Source organism: Misgurnus anguillicaudatus, chromosome 13, assembly GCF_027580225.2.
Source record: "Misgurnus anguillicaudatus chromosome 13, ASM2758022v2, whole genome shotgun sequence".
NCBI lineage: Eukaryota > Metazoa > Chordata > Actinopteri > Cypriniformes > Cobitidae > Misgurnus > Misgurnus anguillicaudatus.
In genome coordinates, this window is record NC_073349.2 from 24,820,943 (window position 1) to 24,845,427 (window position 24,485).

At 35.7% G+C, this 24,485-nt stretch overlaps 4 protein-coding genes across 4 annotated transcripts; 3 read left to right on the forward strand and 1 right to left on the reverse strand.

Annotated features, from left to right (window-relative positions):
* Positions 1-1,579: 1,579 nt before the first annotated feature.
* On the forward strand, positions 1,580-3,199 carry snrpg (small nuclear ribonucleoprotein polypeptide G). Its single transcript, XM_073875706.1, has 4 exons — positions 1,580-1,719; positions 1,936-1,951; positions 2,219-2,350; positions 2,892-3,199. Exons 1-4 carry the CDS (start codon positions 1,688-1,690, stop codon positions 2,940-2,942), a joined length of 231 nt encoding a protein of 76 aa, XP_073731807.1. The 5' UTR covers positions 1,580-1,687; the 3' UTR covers positions 2,943-3,199.
* Positions 3,200-4,419: 1,220 nt separating this feature from the next.
* Positions 4,420-10,534, forward strand: plpbp (pyridoxal phosphate binding protein). The gene is made up of 8 exons (XM_055189122.2): positions 4,420-4,580; positions 5,314-5,421; positions 5,528-5,563; positions 5,659-5,734; positions 5,815-5,955; positions 8,558-8,700; positions 8,854-8,952; positions 9,102-10,534. The coding sequence occupies exons 1-8, from the start codon at positions 4,491-4,493 to the stop codon at positions 9,255-9,257; spliced, it is 849 nt and encodes a 282-aa protein (XP_055045097.1). The 5' UTR covers positions 4,420-4,490; the 3' UTR covers positions 9,258-10,534.
* A 1,959-nt stretch (positions 10,535-12,493) lies between these two features.
* tmed4 (transmembrane p24 trafficking protein 4) lies at positions 12,494-14,909 on the reverse strand. Its single transcript, XM_055189123.2, has 5 exons — positions 14,722-14,909; positions 14,055-14,155; positions 13,759-13,884; positions 13,353-13,499; positions 12,494-13,272 (listed from the first exon to the last, which is right to left on the reverse strand). Exons 1-5 carry the CDS (start codon positions 14,864-14,866, stop codon positions 13,123-13,125), a joined length of 669 nt encoding a protein of 222 aa, XP_055045098.1. The 5' UTR covers positions 14,867-14,909; the 3' UTR covers positions 12,494-13,122.
* Positions 14,910-15,453: 544 nt separating this feature from the next.
* fam50a (family with sequence similarity 50 member A) lies at positions 15,454-24,461 on the forward strand. The gene is made up of 13 exons (XM_073875465.1): positions 15,454-15,703; positions 16,598-16,684; positions 16,808-16,907; positions 17,112-17,257; positions 17,476-17,552; positions 19,488-19,554; positions 19,716-19,777; positions 20,639-20,715; positions 21,201-21,255; positions 22,356-22,404; positions 22,505-22,575; positions 22,750-22,860; positions 24,108-24,461. The coding sequence occupies exons 1-13, from the start codon at positions 15,595-15,597 to the stop codon at positions 24,114-24,116; spliced, it is 1,020 nt and encodes a 339-aa protein (XP_073731566.1). The 5' UTR covers positions 15,454-15,594; the 3' UTR covers positions 24,117-24,461.
* The last annotated feature ends 24 nt before the right edge of the window (positions 24,462-24,485 follow it).

A 24,485-nucleotide genomic window follows, 5' to 3' on the forward strand; every position in this document is an offset into this window, starting at 1 on the left:
TGTACCTCATGTTACTTACACGCTGCATATATATTGCTTTTGAATAAATTGATAAAAACAAAATTTCATACATTTATTTCTTGTAAATTTTGGGGGTGTCTACAGGGTGGAGGTTTCTCCATAATGCATCTGGTGTGTGCACATTTTAGCGGCATCTAGAGGTCAGATTGCGAATTGAAACTCACCCCTCAATTTCAAAACGCCTACGGTACCACCACAGGACAAACATCGTCTTCTGAATGGGCGTTCACACCAGACGTGGTAGAGGCGGCAAGCGCGGGTGATTTACATGTTATGTTAATGCAAAGAAGTGATAAGGCATCTTGCGGCATGGTGCGCGAATGGCCGCAGGAAACGTGAGTTGAAAAATCTGAACTTCTCCGGATTTCTGCGCGACGTTAACCAATCAGGACCTTGCTGTAGTACTGACGTAATTACAGGAAGCGAGCAGAGTCACAGAAGCCCCTTCCATGACGCAAATTTCCATGGGAATGTCTCGAATTACTAGAATTTCACGCGCGTCCAACTACGCGTGATTAGCGCGTTTTTGCCGCCTCTACCGCGGCTGGTGTGAACGCACCATGAGACAACGTAGGGACAAAACGTGCTCTATAGAACGGTTTGTCCGTTTAGGGCTACTTTAGAAACATGGCGGCGACTTGCATGTAAGGAAACCCGCGTTGTTTTTATAGGTAAAAACGGCTCATTTTAAAGTAATAAAACAAACTACGTTCAATAAAAAAAGGTAATAAAACAACACAGTTTATTATGTAAGGTCTTTATACACAACTGATAATATAGTTTTGTATATTATATTGTATTTCCATCAAAAGATCCTTTGAAAAGTTACGCAATGCACCTTTAAAATGATCAAATGTCATTTTTTCCTATTTGACACTGCAACTTCATGTAACAAAGTACAAACACACCTTAGTTAATAAATGATGAACACACATCTAATCCAGTCTGAAAACCAAGTTAAAGTAATTTTTTGTGATTAACTGTTTTCTACATAAAATCATCCTACATAATGTAAAGACAATTCTGTAAGGTCATGTCAAAGCGATATTACCAATTTCCGGTATTATTTTATTGCAATTTTTTGTAATGTCAATAAAATCTTTCATTTCAGTAGTGTAAATATACATTTTAGTACTGTATCTCGACTGTATCAGGGTTACGTAACCTGCTATGTACAGTATTTCTAGTTCTTAATTCATGTGAATGAAATAAATGATGAACACAGGACGTGATTGAACTATATTCACAAAACAAAATGGGCCCTATATAAACCAAATCTGTCAGATTTTATGAATTATTTTAAATTATACAGTATATTTGGAAAAAGTAAAAAACTAAAAAGCTCTGAAAACATGTCATATTTTAAAAGGGCTTAATTTTTTATTTATTTTTCTCTTTCTTCATTTTTTCTTCTCTGGTAACCTATGTGACTAATACCTCACCATGTTCATGTGGCATTGAACAAAATGTGTTTTTGTACTAATAAAAAAGAAAGGTGATTGAAGTTCAGCCTCCACTACAGTAGGGGGAGATGTTGCGTTTTATGACTGCAAAATCCCGCGGCTTACATCACTTCCTGTTCTTCACGCAGCTTTTCACATACATCGTTTGAAACGTGTTTCAGACGTTTTTGTTGTACAAAATTGTTCGATCTATCTAATTAAACATGAGCAAAGCACACCCACCCGAGCTGAAAAAGTAAGTATTTTCTGAAGTTTCTTAATTATGTTCACGAGGCTCTTAGAAATGTGATTTAATTGAACATTAGCGGTGCTGCTATGCCCGGTTGGACTACAGCAATAGCATTTGTTGAATAGAGACTGCTGTTTTTAGTGTGATACACTAGGTTTACTTTCTACTAAAACTTGTATTAGGTCAAAAATAATAAAATGATGTTTCTTATTTGCGTTTTAGGTTTATGGATAAGAAACTTTCACGTAAGTAAATTTCTCAAGTTTATTCGCTTATTTGCAATTTGTTTCTTAAAACAATTTCTGACATTCTTTTCTTTAAGTTATTGATAATACTGTACTGTGTTATTGCACATATGTATTGTTGGATGTTTATAAAATGTATTATAGTATTAATATTAGATGAGTAGTAGACCTTTTAAAATGCCTGTTCTGATTAACTGTGTTTAACTGCGTTGTTGTGTGTTTAAATCATATAATAAATTAATCTCAATGCTTATTTCTACTTTTCACTGAAACTGAACGGTGGCCGTCATGTTCAGGGGATCCTGCGAGGGTTTGATCCGTTCATGAATCTGGTAGTGGATGATTCTATTGAAATGTCTCCAGGAGGACAGATGAACACTATTGGGATGGTGGTCAGTATAACCATAGTCTGATCATACCAAAAACACACATTTCTCATCTGATGCCTAGTGAACTCTGTATGGGTTTTTCACTTCAAGCCACTCCTCTTTGTCAACAATCTCTGATGGACCCCCACACATAATGTCTATTTAATAAAATATGCTAGGCCTTGGCAAAAATAACCATACATATAAGAAATATCTTGATTTGTAGTTGTTTTAGCTTATTTTAATGCTTACTATTTAAAGTTTTCTTGAGGCCCCCTTAGAAGTTGTTTAGCATGGGTAGTGACGGCTCCCTGATCTCCGCCTTAGTCCAGTTTGCAGACATTTCTTGTTGTGAATGTTAATCTGTATTTAAATCCCTCGTCAAAGAGCTGAACCATAACTTCTTGTTGCGATAACACATGTCCTCACTATGGCACGCCTATTACGGCATTGCTTTTGTCAGCGTGATTTTTGATATTTTGTGAAATGTTTTGATGGCGTGGAGAAGTGAAGGAAGACATATGTCTAACTGAATTGTTTCTTGTTTTGTTTCTGTCCTGTTTAGGTGATCAGAGGAAACAGTATAATCATGTTGGAGGCTTTAGAACGAGTATGAGTGAAGACGCCCACTTTCTTTTCCTGTTTTTTGATGGTTTTCATTAAATCTTCACCCAGCAGATGTCAGTGGGTTTCAACAAGAAGTCATCTTTTTACACCAACTGCTGAATATTAATTTGACATCCTTTAGTTGTGTTGGGGAAGTTCTGTTTAAGAAATGCCTGTTTTTTTGTTATATTTTCTAATGTCTGTAGAAATGTGTGTACACAATTTATTAAACTTTTTTTTGTGAATAAAAAACAATAATGTGATTTTTTTTGCTGTCATCTTTTTAAAAGCTTTTGTTATAGACAGTTTATCTTATTCAAAATCATGATCCTGCACCTGGCTAAAATGATTTGGATGTGCGTGCCTTAATTATTATTTTAATAAAAAATTTTTTTAAGTCAAACTTTACATTGTGAAAGTATTGCACAATTCTATACATTGAATGCTTGTGATGGCTTTTGATTATAATTTAACTTTTTGATCAGCCAGCAGGTTAGATATTTTAAGACTAGTGCAAGTAGTATGCATCAAACCCATTCAGGTTAAAAAAAGGTCATTTATTCACTGTAGTTGAGTATTTGTTATGTAAAGGGGACATTTCACAAGACTTTTTGGGTCAGTTTCCCGGACAGGGATTAAACTAGTCCTAGACTAAAATCAATATAAGAGCTGTCCAAACTGAAAACAACATGCACTGACATATCTTAAAATACATCAGTGCCCTTTGTTTTTCCTTAAAATGCACACCAGTAATGTTTTTAGTAAGGCATGTTTATTCAAACTAGTTTTATTTCATTATTAAACTAAGGCCTAGTCCTGGTTTAAGCTAATCCCTGTCTGGGAAACCACCCATTTAAGATGTAAAATAAATCTTTGGTGTTTCCAGAGTATGTATGTGAAGTTCTAGCTCAAAATACCCAACAGATAATTTATTATAACGTTAAAATTGCCACTATGTAGGTGTGAGCCTTGGGTGTGTCCCTTTAAATGCAAATGAGGTGGTCTCTACTAAATGGCTGTGCCGTGGTTGGATAGTTCAGATTAGCGGTGGTATTATCCCCTTCTGACATCACAAGGGGAGCCAAATTTTCACCTATTTTTTCACATGCTTGCAGACAATAGTTTACCAAAACTAAGTTGATACAAACACTGGGTATCCAATTGTAGCAATCAAACGTGGAAAAGTCCGATTTTTGTCATATGTGCCCTTTAATTAATTTGGTTAATTTAGTATGATTTAATTATAGGTTTAGTACATTTCTGTATTTACTGAAATTAACACAGGAATTAGACATCTTTACAAATGTATTACAGAAGAGTACTCACACTGATGCTTCTATTACGTTTTTGAATAAAAAATATCTGACATGAATGGCACAATCAAAAAACATTTAATATGGTTAGAAAATATATTTGTAGTTTAAGAGAGACTTTTTTAGGACTCTTATTGTGTCAGGAAGTTGAGTGTGCTCGCTCGTCAGTGAGTGACGCCAGAGAACCTGTGACGTTAAACGGCGGGGTCACCGCCGCTATTGGTTTATCTGGACGCGCATTGGGTATGTGGAGAGCAGTAATGTCGGAGGAGGTTGGGAACAAAGTGCGGGCGGTTGTGGACCGGGTAAATCAAGCGGTTTCCCGTCGTCCGAAGGTGAGTTTACCGTCGCTTTTTCATCGTTTTGTCACGAGCAATGCTTGAGGACGCATTATGCTTTTTAAAAAAACTCACAGCTCCACACACCGCGTTTTTCACAGGAGGGTTATGTAATCTTTTCATCCTTTACACATATTTAAGCTCATGAAACGTTGACAGGTGATTATATAGCGAATTAATGTTGAAAAAATAATGACTGTATTAAAAATATTGCGTGGAGAATGAATGAATGCTTGTTGCTTGAAATAACCTGACACTGGTCTGCAGTAACGTTAGTCACGACCCAGCACATTTTGCCTGACATGTGTCACATCATGAATGTATTTTGTGTGTGAATGCAACTGTATGTTTTCAAATCCCAAAGTTTATATATTACGAGTAAATGCGTATATTACTTTATCACACGAGTGCTTATGCAGATTAATTCATTTCATTTATTACAGATTAATTCATTAGGCTATTGTACTACTTTCTCTGTAATTAATGTATTTTTATTGCTTGCGTTCATTTTGCTTTGTAGTTTTTGTACATTTATGTATTTGAGAGACACTTAAGTTAACTTACCACTGTATTCAAGCTTAAGATTTTTTCAGTAGCCTATGTATTACTGGGATCGAACCCATGACCTTTTCAATGCGAATGCAATGCTCTATAGGTTGAGCTACAGGAACACCTTTCCCAAGTATTTCTGATGCAGACTTTTAAAAAGTAGACCAACTCCCTCTTTCAGACGTTGCCATGTATAGCCCCTCGACTGGTGGCGGTAAGCAAGACCAAACCTCCTGACATGGTGATAGAGGCTTACAAACACGGCCAACGAAACTTTGGAGAGAATTATGTAAGTAGCATATCGGGTATTCGCATTTCGGTGTAACTGCATCATAAATTCTCTAAAATGATGTCTGAAATCATATTATTGAAAGTCCTTTATGCTTATTCCACAGGTGAATGAGCTTGTTGAAAAAGCATCCCATTCTCAGGTATTACAGTAAATTGTTTATTATAATAAACCGCAATATATGAATTTATGTAAAACTGTCATTGATTATATACTCAATAATCATTTTCTTTCAAGATTTTGTCGTTATGTCCTGAAATAAAATGGCATTTCATTGGTCATCTACAAAAGAATAATGTCAACAAGCTCCTGGGTAAGCGAAGCAGATATAAAGTCAGATTTTGATATGCACATTGTCCTGATGTGATTCATGTAATTTGGGTTTCATTGCAGGTGTCCCAAACCTGTATATGGTGGAAACAATTGATTCTGTGAAGCTGGCTGAAAGGGTTAACAGCTCATGGCAAAAGCTGAGACCTGCCAACGCACAACGGTTAAAGATTATGGTTCAGATAAACACCAGTGGAGAGGAAAGTAGGTGCTTACTGTTTATTAAAGTATATTGTTTACCACCTCTGAACATCAAATTATTATGTTTACATGCACAGCCTTAATCCGATTATGCTTTATAAACTAAAAATACATGACCAGGTCATGTAAGCACATCATTTGTTGGGGAAAGTTCATAAACGGTTAAAGCTACACTGGTGGCCAAAATGATTAAAACACCTGACGGATCTGAAAATATTGAGCGTTTTTGCCTCCAAAACATGATTTCATTTCATAATGATGTTTTCTCTGAGCACAAGTGAGTCGTACTGTTTTTATATCCACTTTTAATTTTCATATTTGGTATGTCCACCTTTGGCAGCAATTTTAGGAGTACATCTCTCTTCCATGGTGCCAATATATTTCCTTCATCAGTAATATTATCCCATGCTTTTTGCAACTCAAGCCAAAGGCTTTCCTTTAAATCTACAAGTGTATTTTATTTTCCCTCTCGCCCCAAATTTGCTCCATGGGGTTAAGGTCCAAGACTTTGAGAGAGCCAGTAAGGAAAATGACCCAAATCTCCTTACGATGGCCACCACTTTATCTACAAAGTCTTCATTATGCTCTATAAACCATAGAATAGGACATGGGCATCAGAACCATTATATGTGGATGGGACTAGACTCACCCATTTTTTTTTACTTTTTTCAAATTTAGTGCATTTGTCTATTCACTTGTCAGAGCACCGTCAGTCAAATCCATTCCGCCTAATAAATTAAACTCCGTTCCACATTTTAGCTGCGGCCTTGACTTCTCTGCTGCTGCTGCTTCAAATCCATTCCACTTGGCTCATTTAGAGTCCATATAAATTAACTCTTTCCCTGCCAGCATTTAAAAAAAAGTTGCCAGCCAGCGCCAGCATTTATTATGATTTTCACAAAAGTTTTAATGCTTTCAAGAAAATGTTTTTCTTTAAATATATAAACATAAAATATATCAAAAATCCTCTGCTTAAAAAAAAAAACGCTTCATCCTACCTTCATTTGTTAGAGATCAGATTCAGAGCGATCCTCAAAACATACATGGAGGTTAAACTGTTTGCCCCAAGAGAATATGAGGTTTATAAGTTGGGTAAGAGCGCCACCTGGTGGATAATAGCAGAAATACCGATTGCCTGAACAACTCGTCATTGGCAGGGAAAGAGTTAAACTCCATTGTGTTTTTTACTACTTTTGCATGCTGAAGACCGCAGCACAACTAGATAAACAAAGCATTTATGTTATGACAGCAATTGTTTAATTTAAAGTACCAGAATACAAAAAAATGGCATCTACTCAAGTAAATGTGTTTTTGTTTCTGACACCCATGGAATAGAGCCATGATAAGGAAATTTAGGTCATTTTCCTTACTGGCCCCTTAAAGGGGACATATCATGAAAATAGAGCCCGATACCGATACAAATGTTTGTTGGTTTTAAAATCCGATATTCCAATATATCGGCTGATATTTGTTTTTCAGAAATGCGCAACAAAACATTAACAGATTTCCCTAACATTACTTATTTGTAGTTATTTATGAGTTTTAACTAAAATATGATGATGCATTTTAAAAAGAAACTTGTTTCTTTTATTGTCTCGTGACCAACTCACTATGAACTCACTTTACCGTTGTTCTCTCTGCCCGACTCTGGCTGTATCGGCAGGTTGCAGGATGTGTGACGCGTTATACACGAGTATAACGCGTGTAAATATTAATATTATTTTATCGGCCATTATGAATGCCGATACCAATAGTTTGGAAAATGCCTAATATCGGCCGATAATATCGGCCTGCCGATAAATCGGTCGGACTCTACATGAAAATCTGACTTTTTCCATGTTTAAGTGCTATAATTGGCTCCCCAGTGCTTCTATCGACCTAGAATATTGAAAAAGATCAACACAGTAACTTAGTTTTGGTAAACTATTCTCTGCAAGCATGCGAAAAAACAGGTCATTGAAATTTGGCTCCCCTTGTGATGTCAAAAGAGGATAATAACGCCCTTTAATCTGCACTATCCAACCACGACACTGCCATTTAGTGTAGAGATCAGCTCATTTGCATTTTAAAGGACACACCCTAAACGGCACGTTTTTGTTCACACCTACAAAGTGGCAATTTTAACATGCTATAATAAATTGTCTATATGGTATTTTGAGTTAAAACTTCACATGCGTACTCTGGGGACACCAAAGATTTATTTGACATCTTTATAAAAGTCTTGTGAATGTCCCCTTTAAAATCAGGACCTCATAATTATATAGTTTTATATTCGAGATGTTCAAGATGTCAGATCGCTAGTATTTATATTATTTCCTGTATGAGCTCCTCATGTAAGCTTTTAGTTACACAAAATGTTTTTGTTTTGCAAATCACAGTTGGATGCATCACAGTTGGATCGGCTTGTTGCACAATGTTCTCCCCAAATGAGCCCATATCAGCCAATGAGGTGTTCAGACGGCTGGTTGGGTTTCATACAGACTGTTGCAATCTCACAGTATGGCCATTCTTCGTGGCCACTTACAAAGCTTATTTTCTCAGCGTATCACATGACTGTTTTCACTGAACCGCAGCGTGATTTCCTGACTGTGACGTATTTCATCAGGTAAACATGGCCTGTCCCCTGATGAGACTGTAAACACTGTGAAACACATTGTGTCTCAGTGTCCTGCTCTTGACTTCGCTGGACTCATGACGATTGGCCGTTATGGTTATGACCTCAGTGACGGCCCCAACCCGGACTTCCAGGTGCGTCAGATGAACAACATCTCTTTATTACATATTTTAAAGATGTTAGCATGTTTAAGTTTTGGTTTAAATATCAATGTGGTAATCCTGCCAGCAATCATCGTTTTTAAAATGTCAATACTGTAGATAAATAAATGTGTGCTTTGAGTGTAGATGCTGTTGAAAAGGCGTGAAGAACTTTGTGAAAGTCTTAAGATGCCGGTGGATAAGGTTGAGCTCAGTATGGGTATGTCCACTGACTTTGAACATGCGGTAAGTATTTCTTTATCCCTACTTAAAATTTGACATGATATGGCCTATAGGTTCAATGGAAGATAGTAATGCATAAATAATAATAATATAAATGTTGTAACGCATTGATTATGATGCATTAATTATTCCCTAAAAATGTGTCTTATTAGATTGAGGTCGGATCCACTAACGTCCGTGTTGGAAGCACTATTTTCGGCACACGTGAATTTCCCAACACCCCAAGCCCCAGTCCAGAGAAAAAGCCAAGGGTTGTATGCGAGGAAGCAGCCAGGAAAATGGACCGACTAACCGTTACAGAGCAATGAATGATGGATACTGCACTGAATCTGGGAACTTCTAGTAGTTTTCCCAATGGCTGGTTGTACCATTCACCAGTTAAAAGCCTTTAACATGTCTTAACTATCACTACTGACCTGACCTTCGGAGGTAAAACAACTAGAAAGTGTAATTTAACAACTTTTAACACAAAATTTACTCTTGAAGGCATTTTATTATCAAAAGATCTCCAGAAGTGTCCACCAACCTCTGGGAAAAAATAAAAACGTTGCTTTCGTGTTTTGTTTTGAGGAGATACAGGGTCAGCACGTATTCGGTTTTGTCGTGCAAACTATACAGTAGGTGAATTAATGTGTGCTATCATTTCTGTGAATTCAGTTGAATAGATTAAATAGTTGAATTCGTAAGTCATTAACATTAAAATAAAACATGTTTTGTTTTTAGATGTGTGTGTGTGTGTAGGTATATTTTAGTGTTTGTATGTTTTATTTGTGACTGATGAGAAAGTTATAAAGTTTCAGTTATGGCAACACTTTAAATTAAGTTTCAGTTTATTAACATTAGTTTGTGCACTTAAATAAAAACGAACAAAACATTAATCTGTTAATGTTGTTTTCTACATAATACATTTCCCATTTTAAGTACAAACTAACAATGTTTTATGAATAAAACACATTTTAACAATGAAGAATAATATAACATGAACTAATATTCATAAATTAAACATTATTGTAAAGTGTTGCTAGTGAAATCTATTTGTGAACTTTATTACTATTTGTAAATGATATAAATAACACATGTATAGTATTATGTATCTTCTTGTTGCTGTGAAAGGTGTCAGTGACTTGTTTCTGGGCTGACGTGTATGTGTGTGGTATTCTGCTGTAATTCATATAGTATCTATAGCTTCATGTCACCATAAACATTGTTAAAATTAAGCAGCAACCACATTGATTTAGGATATTGAACAGAAATAAATGTCAATGATTGGAAGAAACGCAGAAAGAAACTTTTTATGTTTAGGAAAAGCTGAAAGTCTGAGGTATTTTACTATGCAAGACAAGATGTGCTGCATTTAAAATGTTTGTTTAAAGGTAATTTCATCATATTTTGGTTTTTAATTTTTTAATAAATACAGTGCTGTCATGTTAATTATATTTTACTGTTTGTGGTCAAATGTGAAAAGTCAAATGGAGTTTTTCCAATTGTGTATATTGTCAATAACATAGTTGTATCTTATTAATAGATGGTTGTACATAAGTGATTAATTTACGCAAGGTGGACAATAAAGGAAGATAAAATGAAATCATTTGTTTGAAATGTAAAGATTCACACATTTAACCCTTATCCATTTTTCCAATTCACTACCCTTTCATGTTAAATTAAACGGCTGTAAAAATGTATCGGATTAATATTTTTTTTACTTTTTTTTGCATAAATCTGTTAATCAACCTCAATACTGATCAAAACTACCAAATGTTCACAAAAATTAATGATCTCAACTCTTTAATTGCCAAGTTCACAAGTTATGTCACTGATTTGAGCTAGGGGGAAAAAACACAAAATGACTGATTTTCAATTGTGGACTGGATTTTTTTTTACATTTTTCACAGTCTTGGGCATGCCAAAGATTAGTAAAAACATAGGCTTTGATGCATTTTTAGTTTTTGTGCAGCATCAGATTCAATTTGTTTCCCCTTATTTATGGTTTGTGGCCATTTTTGCCCCATTGACTTCCATTATAACCACATTTTTTTTATTGCAAAGTTATGACACCATGTTATCATTCTTGATTGTTGGTGATTTTTCCTTTTGCAAAGAGGTAAAATTTGTCATTTTTACTGTTGATCACCATGTGGCACCATTAACCCTTTAGTAGCCTGTGCAAAAAACAGCTTAATTTCTGCTTAATCCAGACCAGTCCACAATCACTTTTTATATTGAAAATCTGTCATTTTGTGTTGTTTTCCCCAAATCAGTGATACCACATATAAACCTGACAATTAAAGAGCCAAAATAAAAATAAAAATTGTAAACATTTGGTGGTTTTGATCAGTGCTGAGGTTGATTAACAGATTTATGGGAAAAAAATAATCTGATACATTTTTACAGCCGTTTAATTTAGTGGCCATTGGAAAGGAAAGGGTAGTAAATTTCCCCACGGTATATTGAGTTTTTGAAAAATTTCAAAGCATTTTCTTAAAATATGTGTATTATAAGATTTGTCACCAAAAATCATTCCATTAGCTGAAACACAAAGAAAGTTGTGGCCAAATTAAGACTAAAAAATAACAAAAATGGCCCCAACAACACATAAGGGTTAAGTTTATGTGTGGTGCACTGTAAAAAATGAAAGTTGGATTAACTTAAAAATAAAAAATTAACACCTAGAAAAAGAAATTTTTCACATAAAGTGAAAAAATTTAAGTTGAAAATTTCCTTTTTTTTTTAGGTGTTACCAACTGAAGTTATTTTTTAAGTAGATCCAACATTCACTTTTTACAATGTGAAGAAAACATTTTAACAATTCAACAGCAGAGGCGAAAATGTTTTAATTGTATATTAATTGTGTCGTGTCTGATAACAACATATCTAAAGATTGCAGACTTTTTCATTAAACCAACTTTACTAACTTCACTCTGAGCCATTTGTTAAATGATTTAACAATCTGCCTAAATTGCATTATATATGAAATTCGGTCTTTATTGCTATATGATCTGTTGTGACAGACACACTTTTATTTACTATGCTGAAATAAAAAAAATCCACACTAAAACCGAGTAACATTCAAGGCAAATTTTGCAAAGTTTTCAACACTTATACAAAGCTGAATAATGATATACAGTGCATTCAGAAAGAACAGTGCAAGTCAGAAAATTATCCAATCCACGTGTGCAAAGCTTGTTGTGTTATACCCAAAGAGACTAAATGCTTTAATTGATGCCAAAGGAGCTTCAACTAAGTACTAAAGAGTCTAAACACTCATCTAAGTGTGATATTTTCGTTTTTTAATACATTTACAGGCATTTCTCAAATTCTGTTTTCATTTTGTCATTAAGGGGTACTGAGTGTAGATTAATAAAAAAAATATTTAAATGATTGTAGTATCAGACTGCAATGTTACAAAATTGAAAAAAGGGGAAGGGGTCTGAATACTTTGTGAATGCACTGTTATTGTGTGTGTGACCATCTATTTTGTTATAAGAAACGAGTACAAAATGTCTGACAATCCTAAAAATCATATAAGTATCGAGAACCCTGAAAATCTAGTTTATTTTTTATTACTGACAGAAATTCCTGCTTTAATTTTCTGAAATTATATTAAAAATCCGTGGTCAGGCCAATGAATAAATAAATCACATCATGAAACTTAAATAGAACAATGAGAAGAAACAAATCATTTTGTAAGAAAGTCCCTAAAATGTTGAAATATTTATGACGTAAGCTGAACTACACAAAACGTAAGCCAAAGTCACAAAGATTCAAAAACTTACAACATACCTCACTATATAAATATTTAAAAAGGAAAGTAGTGTAGAAATAATTAGATGCTTCTAGATTTTTCACATTTATCAGTAATAAAATCTTTAAGTCAACAGTAAATATCGTGCACCCATAATAATAATAATAATCAATTAAAGCCATAACATTCTCACCAAATGATTATTTTTAGGACTTAATACTTACATTGTATACAGCAGAATAAAGTCACATAACAAAGAGTGTTAATATTCTGCATGTTTCAACTTAATTCAACATCTTTGTCTGTAAGTCCCATAGTCCTCAGAAACTCAAACGGAACCATAATGCATAAAAAACAAAAAGGAATGACGCATTGGGAAATTTCAGGCTAAAGAAACAAGTGACTGGAGTTGGCATCTCTAAAAGTCTATTTTAGACCAGCTTTTTGGCCTCAAAGAAGCTCTTGAGATGTCTCATTTGCCAGATGCCGGTGATGATGAGGATGATGGTCTGAGCGATTGACCACCAGAGAACTCGCTGGTTTGTGCTTTCGCTGGTCATTCGGAAACGTTCCTCACGGTACTGCAAATAAAAGCAAGCTTACTACACCTGCTGCAAGCGATTTACAGTCAGTTAAAGGTTAAATGTTTCTGTTGACTCACCCTCTGGTAGTTCTGCTCCTTTTGGATTTGTTCCACCTGATCCAGAAGCTGTCGGGCTCTCAGCTGCAACTCAGTCAGCTTGTCTTTGGCTGCGATCTCTGGGTAGTTATTGGTGTGCTCCCCAACCTGAATGTCCAAGTGCACCCTCTACAGGACAAAAATACCAGCATATTGAATATTATTTTTTATAATATCTGTCTGTCAAATCCAATTATAATCTAATAATTATGAGATTAGGAGCATCACATTTTGATATTAATCTTTGAAATCAGGCAATATTAAAGATATCAAGATTATATTTTCACAGAATGTTATATAAATCACAAAAAAAAAACATATGAATATTATTAATCATATTATTTTACGTTTATAAATGCAAGGCACTCTACTCCAATAAAAATCATACCAGTTTTCCACCAGCAAACAGTGCCATCTTGGAGGAGTTGGAGTGGAGGCAGATTTGATGCTCGCCCGGTGTGTGGGATGTAAAGGTAAAGCGACCATCTGAACCATACTGTCGAGACAGTATGATCTGATAGAGACAGAAAGAGGTGATACAAACATGGTGCTTTTTAAAATAACCAATTGTAAATAATTTTGCCATGGAATGTTGAGACATCATTTAAAAATCAAAATAAAAATTCAAAGGTTAAAAAATATAGGGTTTCCATTTAGGTACAATGACACTGAAACCAAGTCTACCTTTGAATCTGGATCTTTGATTTCCACATGCATGCCTAAGCCAGGAGTGGATGGCAGAAAAGAGCCAGTCTGTTTGTCCCACATTTGTGTTTTGTATTTTCCTAAATGACACATGTTCAGAGTATATGATAAGGGTGTTTTAGGTGCAGCCATTTAAAAAATTAAACAACTTACAAATATATTAACATTCTTACAATATAACTAGAATAATAGTGTATTGGTAAGGGTGACTTTTATCTCTTCTGAATCATTTTTTTTATTATGAAGGTTTTACACTGTACATACGTACATATATATTACTTATATTTATACACACACAAAAATGGCACCATGTCTGTTATTTATAAAAACTAAACATGAACCCGGACTCTGTGTCAGATGTGGGTTGGCAGGACGGAACTGGTCGCACCTGTATCTCAGGTACCCAACCAGGATGCTGCACCTGCCATATCCGTCATCGTAATAACTGTAACAACAGCCCTATTTTATTTAGACAGCTGTGTACGAATCTGCATATAAATACCTCAAATCTACATTTAAATAAGCTGTTTTGCATTTTACTGTCTTTTTATGTGACAAATAATAGATGATTCAATGTCTGGACATATTTATCAGCTAGCCGGCATAGCTAACCGATCACAGAGAGACGATTTCACAACGCACATACCGATCACCATGGTTTCATCGGGAATTTCTTCTATAAAACATTTCTTCTCTGTCTCCCCGATGTGGAAGTAAAGGGCTTGGCTTGAAGAAAGCCACACAAATAGTAGCGAAACCCCGAGATAGGACACCACCGCCTTCATCTCCATCCAAATCACCTTTCACTAGGTGCAGGTCTAAGAATCGATTTCAGAGCGAGTCGATTCTTCTCGATAGTTCATTCGCAACACATTTTTTTCAAATGAAAAGTCGCGCTGTTCACTGCAAAGCTTGTGTAAATTTCCTACCTTTTGCAAATGTATCAAATGTATTATTTTTCTGAGTGGACTTCATTTGGACAACTTTAATTTTATCAATATTTAGAATTTTTTTGCAATCTTGGATTTCAGATTTTCAAAGAGTTGTCAATAGTTCTGAGCCAAATATTGTCCTATCAAACCCTACGTCAACGTAAAGCTTATTTATTCAGCTTTCAGATTTTGTATAAATGTCAATTTAAAACAAATGTCCTTTATGTGGGTTCGTGGTCCAGGTCACTCATTGTTACACTTTATTTCATAAGACATTATGAAAACTGTAACAATAATTGACTGTAGGATTATCGGACCATTATAAGCAACTATTTGTGTCATTTTCATTATTATTAGTAGTAGCAGTAGTCGCAGTTTTTACTTAAATAAAAAATCCGAATATATATTTAACATTCAGTTTGGCTTTTATCTTAAAATTGAGCGATTTCCTGTATCGTGCGGAAGTAGTACTGAAGTCGTAGCTCACCTCAGAGAAGTTTCTCGTTTGTTTATCGAGGAGCATTCTCCGTTAAATACCTGTTCGTTGTTTTTATTTCTTTTCCATTCTATCCGTTTAAAGAGCAGCAATGGCGCAGTATAAAGGAGCGGCGAGTGAAGCGGGAAGAGCGATGCAGCTCATGAAAAAGCGTGAAAGAGAGCGCGAGCAGCTCGAGCAGTTGAAACAGAAGATCGCAGAGGACAAGAAATACAACACAGCTCAATAACATGTGCAGACAACACATATAAACACACTGACACTGTCCAATAAATACATTTGGACCTGTTCAAGTTTAAGATCTAATAATACTTACGTTTATTAAAAATATACTTAAGTTACAAAAAACTCAATTGTTATTTGTAATATTTTCATATCACTCACAGGTAAAACAGTGGGTTACTCCTTATTATTAAAATGGATGGATAGATAGACAGATAGATAGATAGAAATATAGGATGGGATAGATGGATGGATGATGGACAGACGGATAGATGGACGGACAGACAGAGATTTAAATAGGGGATAGATGAATAGAGGGATGGGATGGATGGACTGTATGGATGGATGGATAGAGGGATGGGATGGATGAAGGGATATAAAGATAGGATTGATTGATTGATGGATGGATAGATAGACAGAGAGATAGATAGAAAGATGGGATAGATGGATAGAGGGATCGGATCGATGGATTGATGGATGAATGGACAGACAGATAGCGATTTAAAGGTATGTGGGATAGAGGGATGGGATCGATGGATTGATAGACGGACAGATAGAAAGAAAGAGATTTAAAGATAGGATGGATAGAGGGATGAGATCGATAGAGACAGACAGAGATTTAAAGATATATAGGATAAAGGGATGGGATGGATGGATGGATGGACGGATGGACGGACAGACAGAGATTTAAAGATATATGGGATGCATAGAGGGATGGGAATGATGGCCGGTCGGACAGACAGACACATAGGATGGGATGGGATGGGATGGATGGGATAAAGGGATGGATGAATAGATAGACAGTTGCACCCAAAAAACTCAGGACATCTGATTTTGATGTACAACTCTTACTTTAATGTATTTCCCTATCCAGGACAACATGGTGAAGTCTAACATTGATAAGAAGTTCTCAGCTCACTATGATGCTGTGGAGCAAGAGCTAAAGTCAAGCACTGTCGGTAAGTGAACATTAGAAATCATTTTCTTGTTTTTAAAGATCCGCTTGTTTAAGGTTCAGTCAATGTTTCTGTTCGCTTCTTGAAAATCCACTTCTAATTTATGGATGATGTTGCTCTTTGCAGGATTGGTGACTCTGAATGACATGAAAGCCAAGCAGGAAGCTCTGGTTAAAGAGCGTGAAAAGCAACTTGCTAAAAAGGAGCAGTCAAAGGAGCTTCAGCTGTAAGCCATTTCAGTCCCATGAAAGTTATAATTTTTTCCTGCTTGGATTGGTGTCTTATGATTTTTTTAAATTCCCTCTTTATGTGACTATTGTATTGCATCCTGCATCCCTTCTGGTCTATTTGTTTCCCCTCCATGCAAAATTGGAGTTTTGAAATTCCATGTTAAACATTTTAAAGCTTCTTGTTTTATCTGTTTGTGTAGGAAACTGGAGAAGCAGAAGGAGAAGAAAAGAAAGGAAGAGCAGAAAAGAAAGATTGCCAGTTTATCCTTTAATCCAGAGGAAGGAGAGGAAGAAGAGGAAGAAGATGATGATGAAGAAGAAGAAGAGGACATTGAAGAGGAGATATGCATGGGCACTGTCAATATCAGCTTATAATGAGACATAATCTGTATTTTTGGGTGAAAGAAATGTTCAGCCATACTTATTTAGAATTAATGAGAGAATGTTGTCAGAATTCACATTTTCAGGTGAATAGTTCAAGTAAATGTAGGCAAAATTATTCTCTCAGTGTAAAAATTATTTTGAATTACAGTGCTAGTATACTTCTGATGTTGTGTTTATCAGACTTACCTGTTAAGAAGAAGAAACTTGGGAAGAACCCAGATGTTGACACCAGTTTCCTGCCAGACAGGGACAGAGAGGTAAAAATCTTCCTAAAGTCCGTAATCTGGTTGATATCCAAAAGCAAGTGAAGATAATGAAAATTTAAAGTCCCCCTGTGGTGAACTCTACTTCTATGATGCTCACATTTAAAGTGTGAATGCTCTGTAAATATCAGCACTTAAAAAAATTAGTGCTGCAAACAAGCAGTTCACATATGCATTGTGAATTTGTACTTTGGCGGCATTTATATGTCTGAAACCTCCAAATGCAGCATCTATTTACATATAAAATATATCATTTATGGTCCAAGGTGGCGTGAAAGTGGGAACTAATTTCAGGCTGAGCTTTGCGATTGAGTAGAATTCAGCATATTCATAGATCCTATCTTAAAAAGCAAGGGTGTACAGTTGCATTTAAGATGTTTTAAAAAAAACTTTTACATTAACTATTCTGATGCTTAAAGAGTTTTAAGTGATAAAATTATTTACTACAGGGGGACTTTAATTTAAACAGAGGAATCGATTCTCCAATCATTGCTAAAAAATGTGGCATGATGTGAAATCCAGACTAAAGTCAAAATTAGTCATAATCCAATTCTGAGATTAGGAACATCAAAATTTTATTTCAGTCATTGATTTCACTTTAATTTTAATCTTTGACATGACCTTACTTTCACAGTATGTTCTTTACACTATGTAGTGATCTTATGTAGAAAACAGTAAATCACAAAAACATGACTTTAGATGGGTTTTCACATGCAGGGTCACATTTTTTTTCTGAAGACTGATCCCACTTCTTTTTAACATAGCTTAAATAAGCATATTTTTGCAGAGAAGTTTAAGCACACATTGAGACTACAGCCAGAACTTGTTAACTGTCAACTAAACATGTCATATACTGATGAGATTAATTGTCTGTTTTCTTTGGCCCGATTCCAAGTTATCTCCATGAATCATATATGAAACGGCTTAGATCCTTTAAATCCACAGTATTTTCCTCACAGTGATTTTGTATGTTTAAGCGATAAGTGTATGTCATGCGTTTTATTGAAGAGACATTTCTGAACTTTAAAAAAAAAGTTGCCAGCGTTTAAGTCTGTCAGTAATTTTAAAAGATTCACATCATTGACCATGTTTACATGCGCACCAATAATGTAATTAGCTCTTAAAATAAGAGTAATTAATTGTAGATGTTTTAACTCCAGCAAACCTCCACACTTCTTTTTATAAGCAATTCTCAATCTACAAATTCAATGTAAAAATACATATCTGGCTGCGTATGCTTTTTAAAATCTTTCTCAGAAATTAACCAAATGTTTTGGTCCAAAAAAAGCTTTTTAAAGCCACAATATATGTAAGATTTTTGTTATAAAATATACAAAAACCCATTGCACAGTGTGATATATTTAAAGCAGTTGTGTACTTGCATTATCCCAAAAGTTCCCAAGGATTTCCAGAGAAATTTGTGCTTTACATAATGGCTCGTCCCTTGTCTCCCTTGTAATTGTTACCCTTTTAGTGAGTTAATATACGTGCTATCCTAAGGTGAAAATCGTACATATTGTGTGTCTAAGAATTTATCTTTCCCTATATTTTAACTCTTTCTCTGCCATTATCGAGTTATCTCGTCAATTAAAAGAAAACGCTTCCCTGCCAGTTTTTCCACTATTATCCACTAGGTGGCGCTCTTACCCAACTTATAAAACATTAACTTTTGTGAAAATCATAATAATTGCTGCCGCTTGCTGGCAACTTTTTCCAAAACAGCTGGCGGAGAAAGAGTTAAACCACTTCTCACCAACCTATAATAGTAATCATAGTTCTTGACCGATAGCTCCATGGCTATTAAATTTGCGCCTGATGCTGCGCGCACCGGTGGTAGATGTAATGTTTCGGCGCAGCATCAGGCACAAATGGGTTAAAAAAGGAACGTAGCATTTTGTCCCATACATTTTTCATAATTGTGTGTTTCAGGAAGAAGAGAATCGTCTAAGAGAGGAACTCAGACAGGAATGGGAGAGAAAACAGGAAAAGATCAAAAGTAAGATGTTTTATGAGTAACTTGTTATGGAGAATGCCTTACATGTGATTAAACCTGTCCATGAGTTTAATCACATCTGGGACTTGCAAGTTCTCATGCAATCACATTTTGTTTACTTTTAGCCTTGCTGTGTACAAACCTGTTTATGTTTTTTTATTAAGGTGAAGAAATTGAAATCACTTTTAGCTACTGGGATGGTTCAGGGCATCGAAAAACAGTCAAGGTACGTGTTAGGTACTTCTGTGATTTAAGCACACATGACACACCCAAAGACGTTGTTTATACTTTATAGAGCATACAACAGGGTTCCCACGGGTCCTTGAAATCCTTGAATTTCCCCCCAGATTCACAAACTTAAAGGCCCTGGGAAGTTTTTGAAAAAATACATGCATATTAGATACAGGTCATTGAAAGTGCTTGAATTTATTTTATGCAAGAAGTTTTTTGGAAAAAAAATTAATTTTATTCCCTGTGTAGTGTAGGATAATATCATAAAAATTCTAGACTTTTTAAGCACACGTGCTAAACTGTTCGCTTTGCATGCTTAATCTTCTGTATGCGAATGTTGATTCATTCCAAAATGCTTTTTTGCATAGTTGTTCCCTGAGATGGGAACGAGATGCTGCGTCTCCTTTGTCATACTTCCTGCGTCCCTGTAACGCAGTCTTTGGCAATATTTCAGATAGCGATATCCTTCCTGGCTCCTGCATCAGCCTGTCTTTGTTGTTAAGCCTCACCATTGGTTGAATTTGATATACACATTCAGACGCACTTGGAGGCGTCCCCAAAGTGTCACTGCAGTGACTCAGCGCGAGTTCCCTCAAAAGGGAACTGTAACAATGTATCTTAAAAGGTAACACAATGTATCCTTGCTCTCACTTGAAATGTGTCCCCACATTTTTTCCTTGAATTTGAGGGTATTGGACCTGGAAAGTCCTTGAAATGTCATTGAATTTGAAGTTAACTAAGGTGTGGGAACCCTGATACAAATTGTTTATCAAAAACTCGTTCCAATGCATGTTCTGGATGCAGTGTTTTGAAAAAAATTACTCAGCCCTGTGTTTATGGTTGTATTTGTGTGTAGATGAAAAAAGGCAACACGATTCAGCAGTTTCTCCAACGAGCTCTGGAAGTTTTGAGAAAAGACTTCAGTGAATTGAGGTAAACCCTTTAGTGGCACCAATAAGGGGGTAGCACACAGGACGTGCAGCTCAGCACCGCGCCGTTCTAAAAAACTCTAGCACATTGCTTTCTATAAGTATACGCACAGCTACGACTTAGGAGGTTGCTCAAATCCGTGTCACGCCACAGAGCGCCACTCACATAGTTTAACATTAAATAACATCATATTTGTCCCAAATCATTAACGATTAACATTTGCTGCTAACGTATATTTTGGCATTTTGAAATAGACGCTATCTGACGAAGCTTGCGCTATTAAATGTGCACTTCTGGTTTACAATACCTCCGAGTTGTCATAGACGCAACTCGACGTGGTCGACGCTGAGCTGCGCGGCCGGTGTGCGACTCCCTTTAGAGTTAAAGCTTTCTTAATTCACAAATTTTTATTGTCTTTTATTGTGATAATAGTAATTTATTGATTTTGATGTATGTATATTTATCAAAGCTCTGTTTGTATCGTTCAGGTCAGCAGGAGTCGAACATTTAATGTACATTAAGGAAGATTTGATTATCCCACATGTAAGTAGATTTACAGAGTGAACAGATAATTTTTATGGTGATTTACTGTTTTCTACATAAAAGCATCGTACATAATGTGAAGAACACATGTTAAAATATAACACACACGAACACATATTTATATTTTATTAAGGTCAGGTCAAAAATCGAAAAAAACTTTTATGCTCCTAATGTCAGAATAAAATTGAGATTTTAGCCTGAAGTCATTTGGTGATTATGAATGTTAACTACAGATTGGCTGCCAAACCTCCCTTTACATAGCGGTGATCCATGATTGCCGTCTTCCCTCATCTTTAGGAAACCAAAACATTTGTTATTTTCGATGATATATTTGTTCCAGAGTTCAGTTTAGCCACTAGCCATCAAACAAACAGAGAGCGGAAGATAAGTTACGTCCAGACGTTTAACCGCTACAACGCATATGCGTCTGATTAAACCGTCTATATGCTATAAGTTATGCAGAGTTTATACTAGTTCATATGTGACGCTGAACCACAAATCCCATGGTAAGGGTCAGTTTTCTGAAATTGAGATTTATGCATCATCCAAAGGCTAAGAAAATAATCTTATATAAGTTTATTAGAATAGGACAATATTTGGCCGAGACACAATGATTTGAAAATCTGGAACTTGACAGTGCAAAAAATCTAAATATTGAGAAAACAGCACTTAAAGTCCAAGCAAAGTCTTTACCATGCATATTACTTTATTGCTCTCTACTGGCTTACCGCTGTAATTACATTGTTTACTGAATGAGGGAAATTGTAAGCTTTTACATAAACCAAACTTGAATGTAAAATCCCGAAGGAACAGGTTGCAAAGCGAATTTATAGGCCAATTTTGATCCTGATTTTGCTGCATCCACCAAAGAGATATTTGCGGTAGGAAATGTACAAAATCTCTTAACGGAGCATGATCTTTACATAATACACTAATGATTTATGGCATTAAAGAAAAAACTATAATTTTGACCCATGCAATGTATATTTAGCTTGCTTTTTTTTACAAAAATACCCATGCGACTTACGACTGATTTTGTGGTCACATGCGCTTTCAAAACAGCCAATTAAAAAGCCACTAATTACCTCTTGTTTCTCCAGCATCACAGCTTTTATGATTTCATTGTGACAAAGGCACGTGGCAAAAGTGGTAAGTTCAAGTTATACAAGCTGTTCAAGATTCTGCTGTGCTTCGTAAATATATTATGACTAATGGTGATTACATTTAGTGATTCTTAATCTCTCTTCAGGGCCGCTCTTCAATTTTGACGTGCACGATGATATTCGGCTGGTGAACGATGCGACCGTTGAGAAGGATGAGGTAAGAGCTTAAAATTTCCTCAGACATAGCCATAATTTTAGTAGCCGAGAATTCTCGAATGGATTACTCTGACCAAGAGTCGCCCATCTGTCCAGCACATAACTGCACCGTTTATTTGTTATATTTAACATGATTTTGTCGAAGTTTAGTTTAAAACTGTGTGTGTTCGTTCAGTCCCATGCAGGGAAAGTTGTGCTGCGGAGCTGGTACGAGAAAAACAAACACATCTTCCCCGCCAGCCGCTGGGAGCCTTATGACCCAGAAAAGAAATGGGATAAATACACAGTAAGTGACTGCAGGCTGGTTGAAACGCATATACATTCTGTTTTATTCCCATAAGTTAATTAAATATCCCTTAAAATAACCATCAACATGAGAGAAAATTGGCTGCTGGTTCTATATACTTACCCAAAACTCAAAGAAGTTTAATACTACCTCATGTAAGGACATGTGATGTTATATATTGTGTCCATTTTGTGTACCATAGTATATTATGACCATTAAAATTTTTGGTGGACTGTACGTTTGAAGATCTTAAAACTTTTCAGTTTAATGTCACTCTGTAATTGCCTTTGCATGCCCCACTATGATAAATGTGAAGATAAAAGTCTTCAAAGAAAGTCCATCCAGCTTCATGTTTGCCTCTTTAACCTAGATGTTTAGAATTGAAAAGATCTCTCAAACTTTCCTAACTCAAACCAGGCACTAGTGTTTTTCAAGGCACTGCTCCAAAGATGAAAACAAGATGTAGATGTAGTAAAGCATAACATTTATAAAAATCAGAAAGAGCTTTATGGCAGAGGTAATTTCTTGCACGCACAAGGAACTTTCATGTACTTAAAGCTTACAGTGCAGACATCCAAACAAAACAGCAAGACACATAATAAAACAATTAAAGAGTAAACTATAAAAAGAAACCTGTTGTGTGTCATTTGTGATCATTTTTCATGACAAAGGGATCTGCAGAGATGCAGTCGATTTTAAAAACAGCAGCGGGGAGAGAACACAGCCATGTGGGGCGCCAGTGCTTATTGTGCTGTAGCTGGATGTAAATTTTCCCAAAATAACTAGCTGCTGTCTGTCAGAAAGTTGGTTTGCCATTAACATGTGGAGGTTGGCACAGACAGTTCTGTTTTGACAGAAAGAGGTCTGGAATTGTTAAAAGGCCAAACAGGATCTAAGTCCCTAGTCTGTGTTACAGGATGTAATGCAGTCGCATGTTATTTGCATCATCCACTTACCTTTTTGCGTGATAAACTGAAGGGGATCCAGCAACTGTAGAGAGCCGCTGCTCCTTTGAATGATATGTACAATAACATGTCTGAGCATCGGGTGAAGATTGATGGGTGTAATGTTTAGCAGTTTGTTTGATTGATGTGACAGGAAAAACAAACAAAAAGGCCAAAAAACACTAGAGTCCCAAAGTGAGCAACATAAATTTAGTTTGAATCTACATAGTTTTGAATTTTTTTTTTATTCATGGTATGTTTGTGTACTGTTTTCCATTAAAGTTTTTATGTGTCTCTTTCTAGATTCGATGAGATTCCGCTCCACATCCACAAGACATGCAGAGCTTGCGAAGGATCTTTTGTTCATTTTTACATCAGCCAGCATATGTATATCTCAGAGTCTTTGCTCTCCCGGGACCTATTGAAGTAACTGTAATTTTGTGTTGCAAGTTTTCATTGTATATAGGTTGTTAGGGCCAGTTAGAGATATGTGTATGTTGTCATAGGCTCATAGTCGTTATTGTGTAGCAAGAAAAATGAACATAATATCACATGACATTTTGTTAAAGCAACATACACCATGTAAAAATTCATTCAGTTTGCTTGTAAATAAATCCGACATGCTTTTTACCACAATAAATCTTGTGTGTCATTGCACGCTTGTATGTTTCATGTTTTCCA

Bases quoted from the DNA above. Each gene is read 5' to 3' on its own strand.
- snrpg (XM_073875706.1), top strand. From the start codon at position 1,688: ATGAGCAAAGCACACCCACCCGAGCTGAAAAA. The intron at 2,351-2,891 runs GTCAGTATAACC...TGTCCTGTTTAG, and splicing joins TGAACACTATTGGGATGGTG to GTGATCAGAGGAAACAGTAT.
- plpbp (XM_055189122.2), top strand. From the start codon at position 4,491: ATGTGGAGAGCAGTAATGTCGGAGGAGGTTGGGAACAAAGTGCGGGCG. The intron at 5,956-8,557 runs GTAGGTGCTTAC...GTATTTCATCAG, and splicing joins AAACACCAGTGGAGAGGAAA to GTAAACATGGCCTGTCCCCT. The intron at 8,701-8,853 runs GTGCGTCAGATG...CTTTGAGTGTAG, and splicing joins GCCCCAACCCGGACTTCCAG to ATGCTGTTGAAAAGGCGTGA.
- tmed4 (XM_055189123.2), bottom strand. From the start codon at position 14,866: ATGGAGATGAAGGCGGTGGTGTCCTATCTCGGGGTTTCGCTACTATTT. The intron at 14,156-14,721 runs GTATGTGCGTTG...TGTGTCATTTAG, and splicing joins CGATGAAACCATGGTGATCG to GAAAATACAAAACACAAATG. The intron at 13,273-13,352 runs GTGAGTCAACAG...TTTTATTTGCAG, and splicing joins AGGAGCAGAACTACCAGAGG to TACCGTGAGGAACGTTTCCG.
- fam50a (XM_073875465.1), top strand. From the start codon at position 15,595: ATGGCGCAGTATAAAGGAGCGGCGAGTGAAGCGGGAAGAGCGATGCAG. The intron at 19,778-20,638 runs GTACGTGTTAGG...ATTTGTGTGTAG, and splicing joins GGCATCGAAAAACAGTCAAG to ATGAAAAAAGGCAACACGAT. The intron at 21,256-22,355 runs GTAAGTAGATTT...TTGTTTCTCCAG, and splicing joins AAGATTTGATTATCCCACAT to CATCACAGCTTTTATGATTT.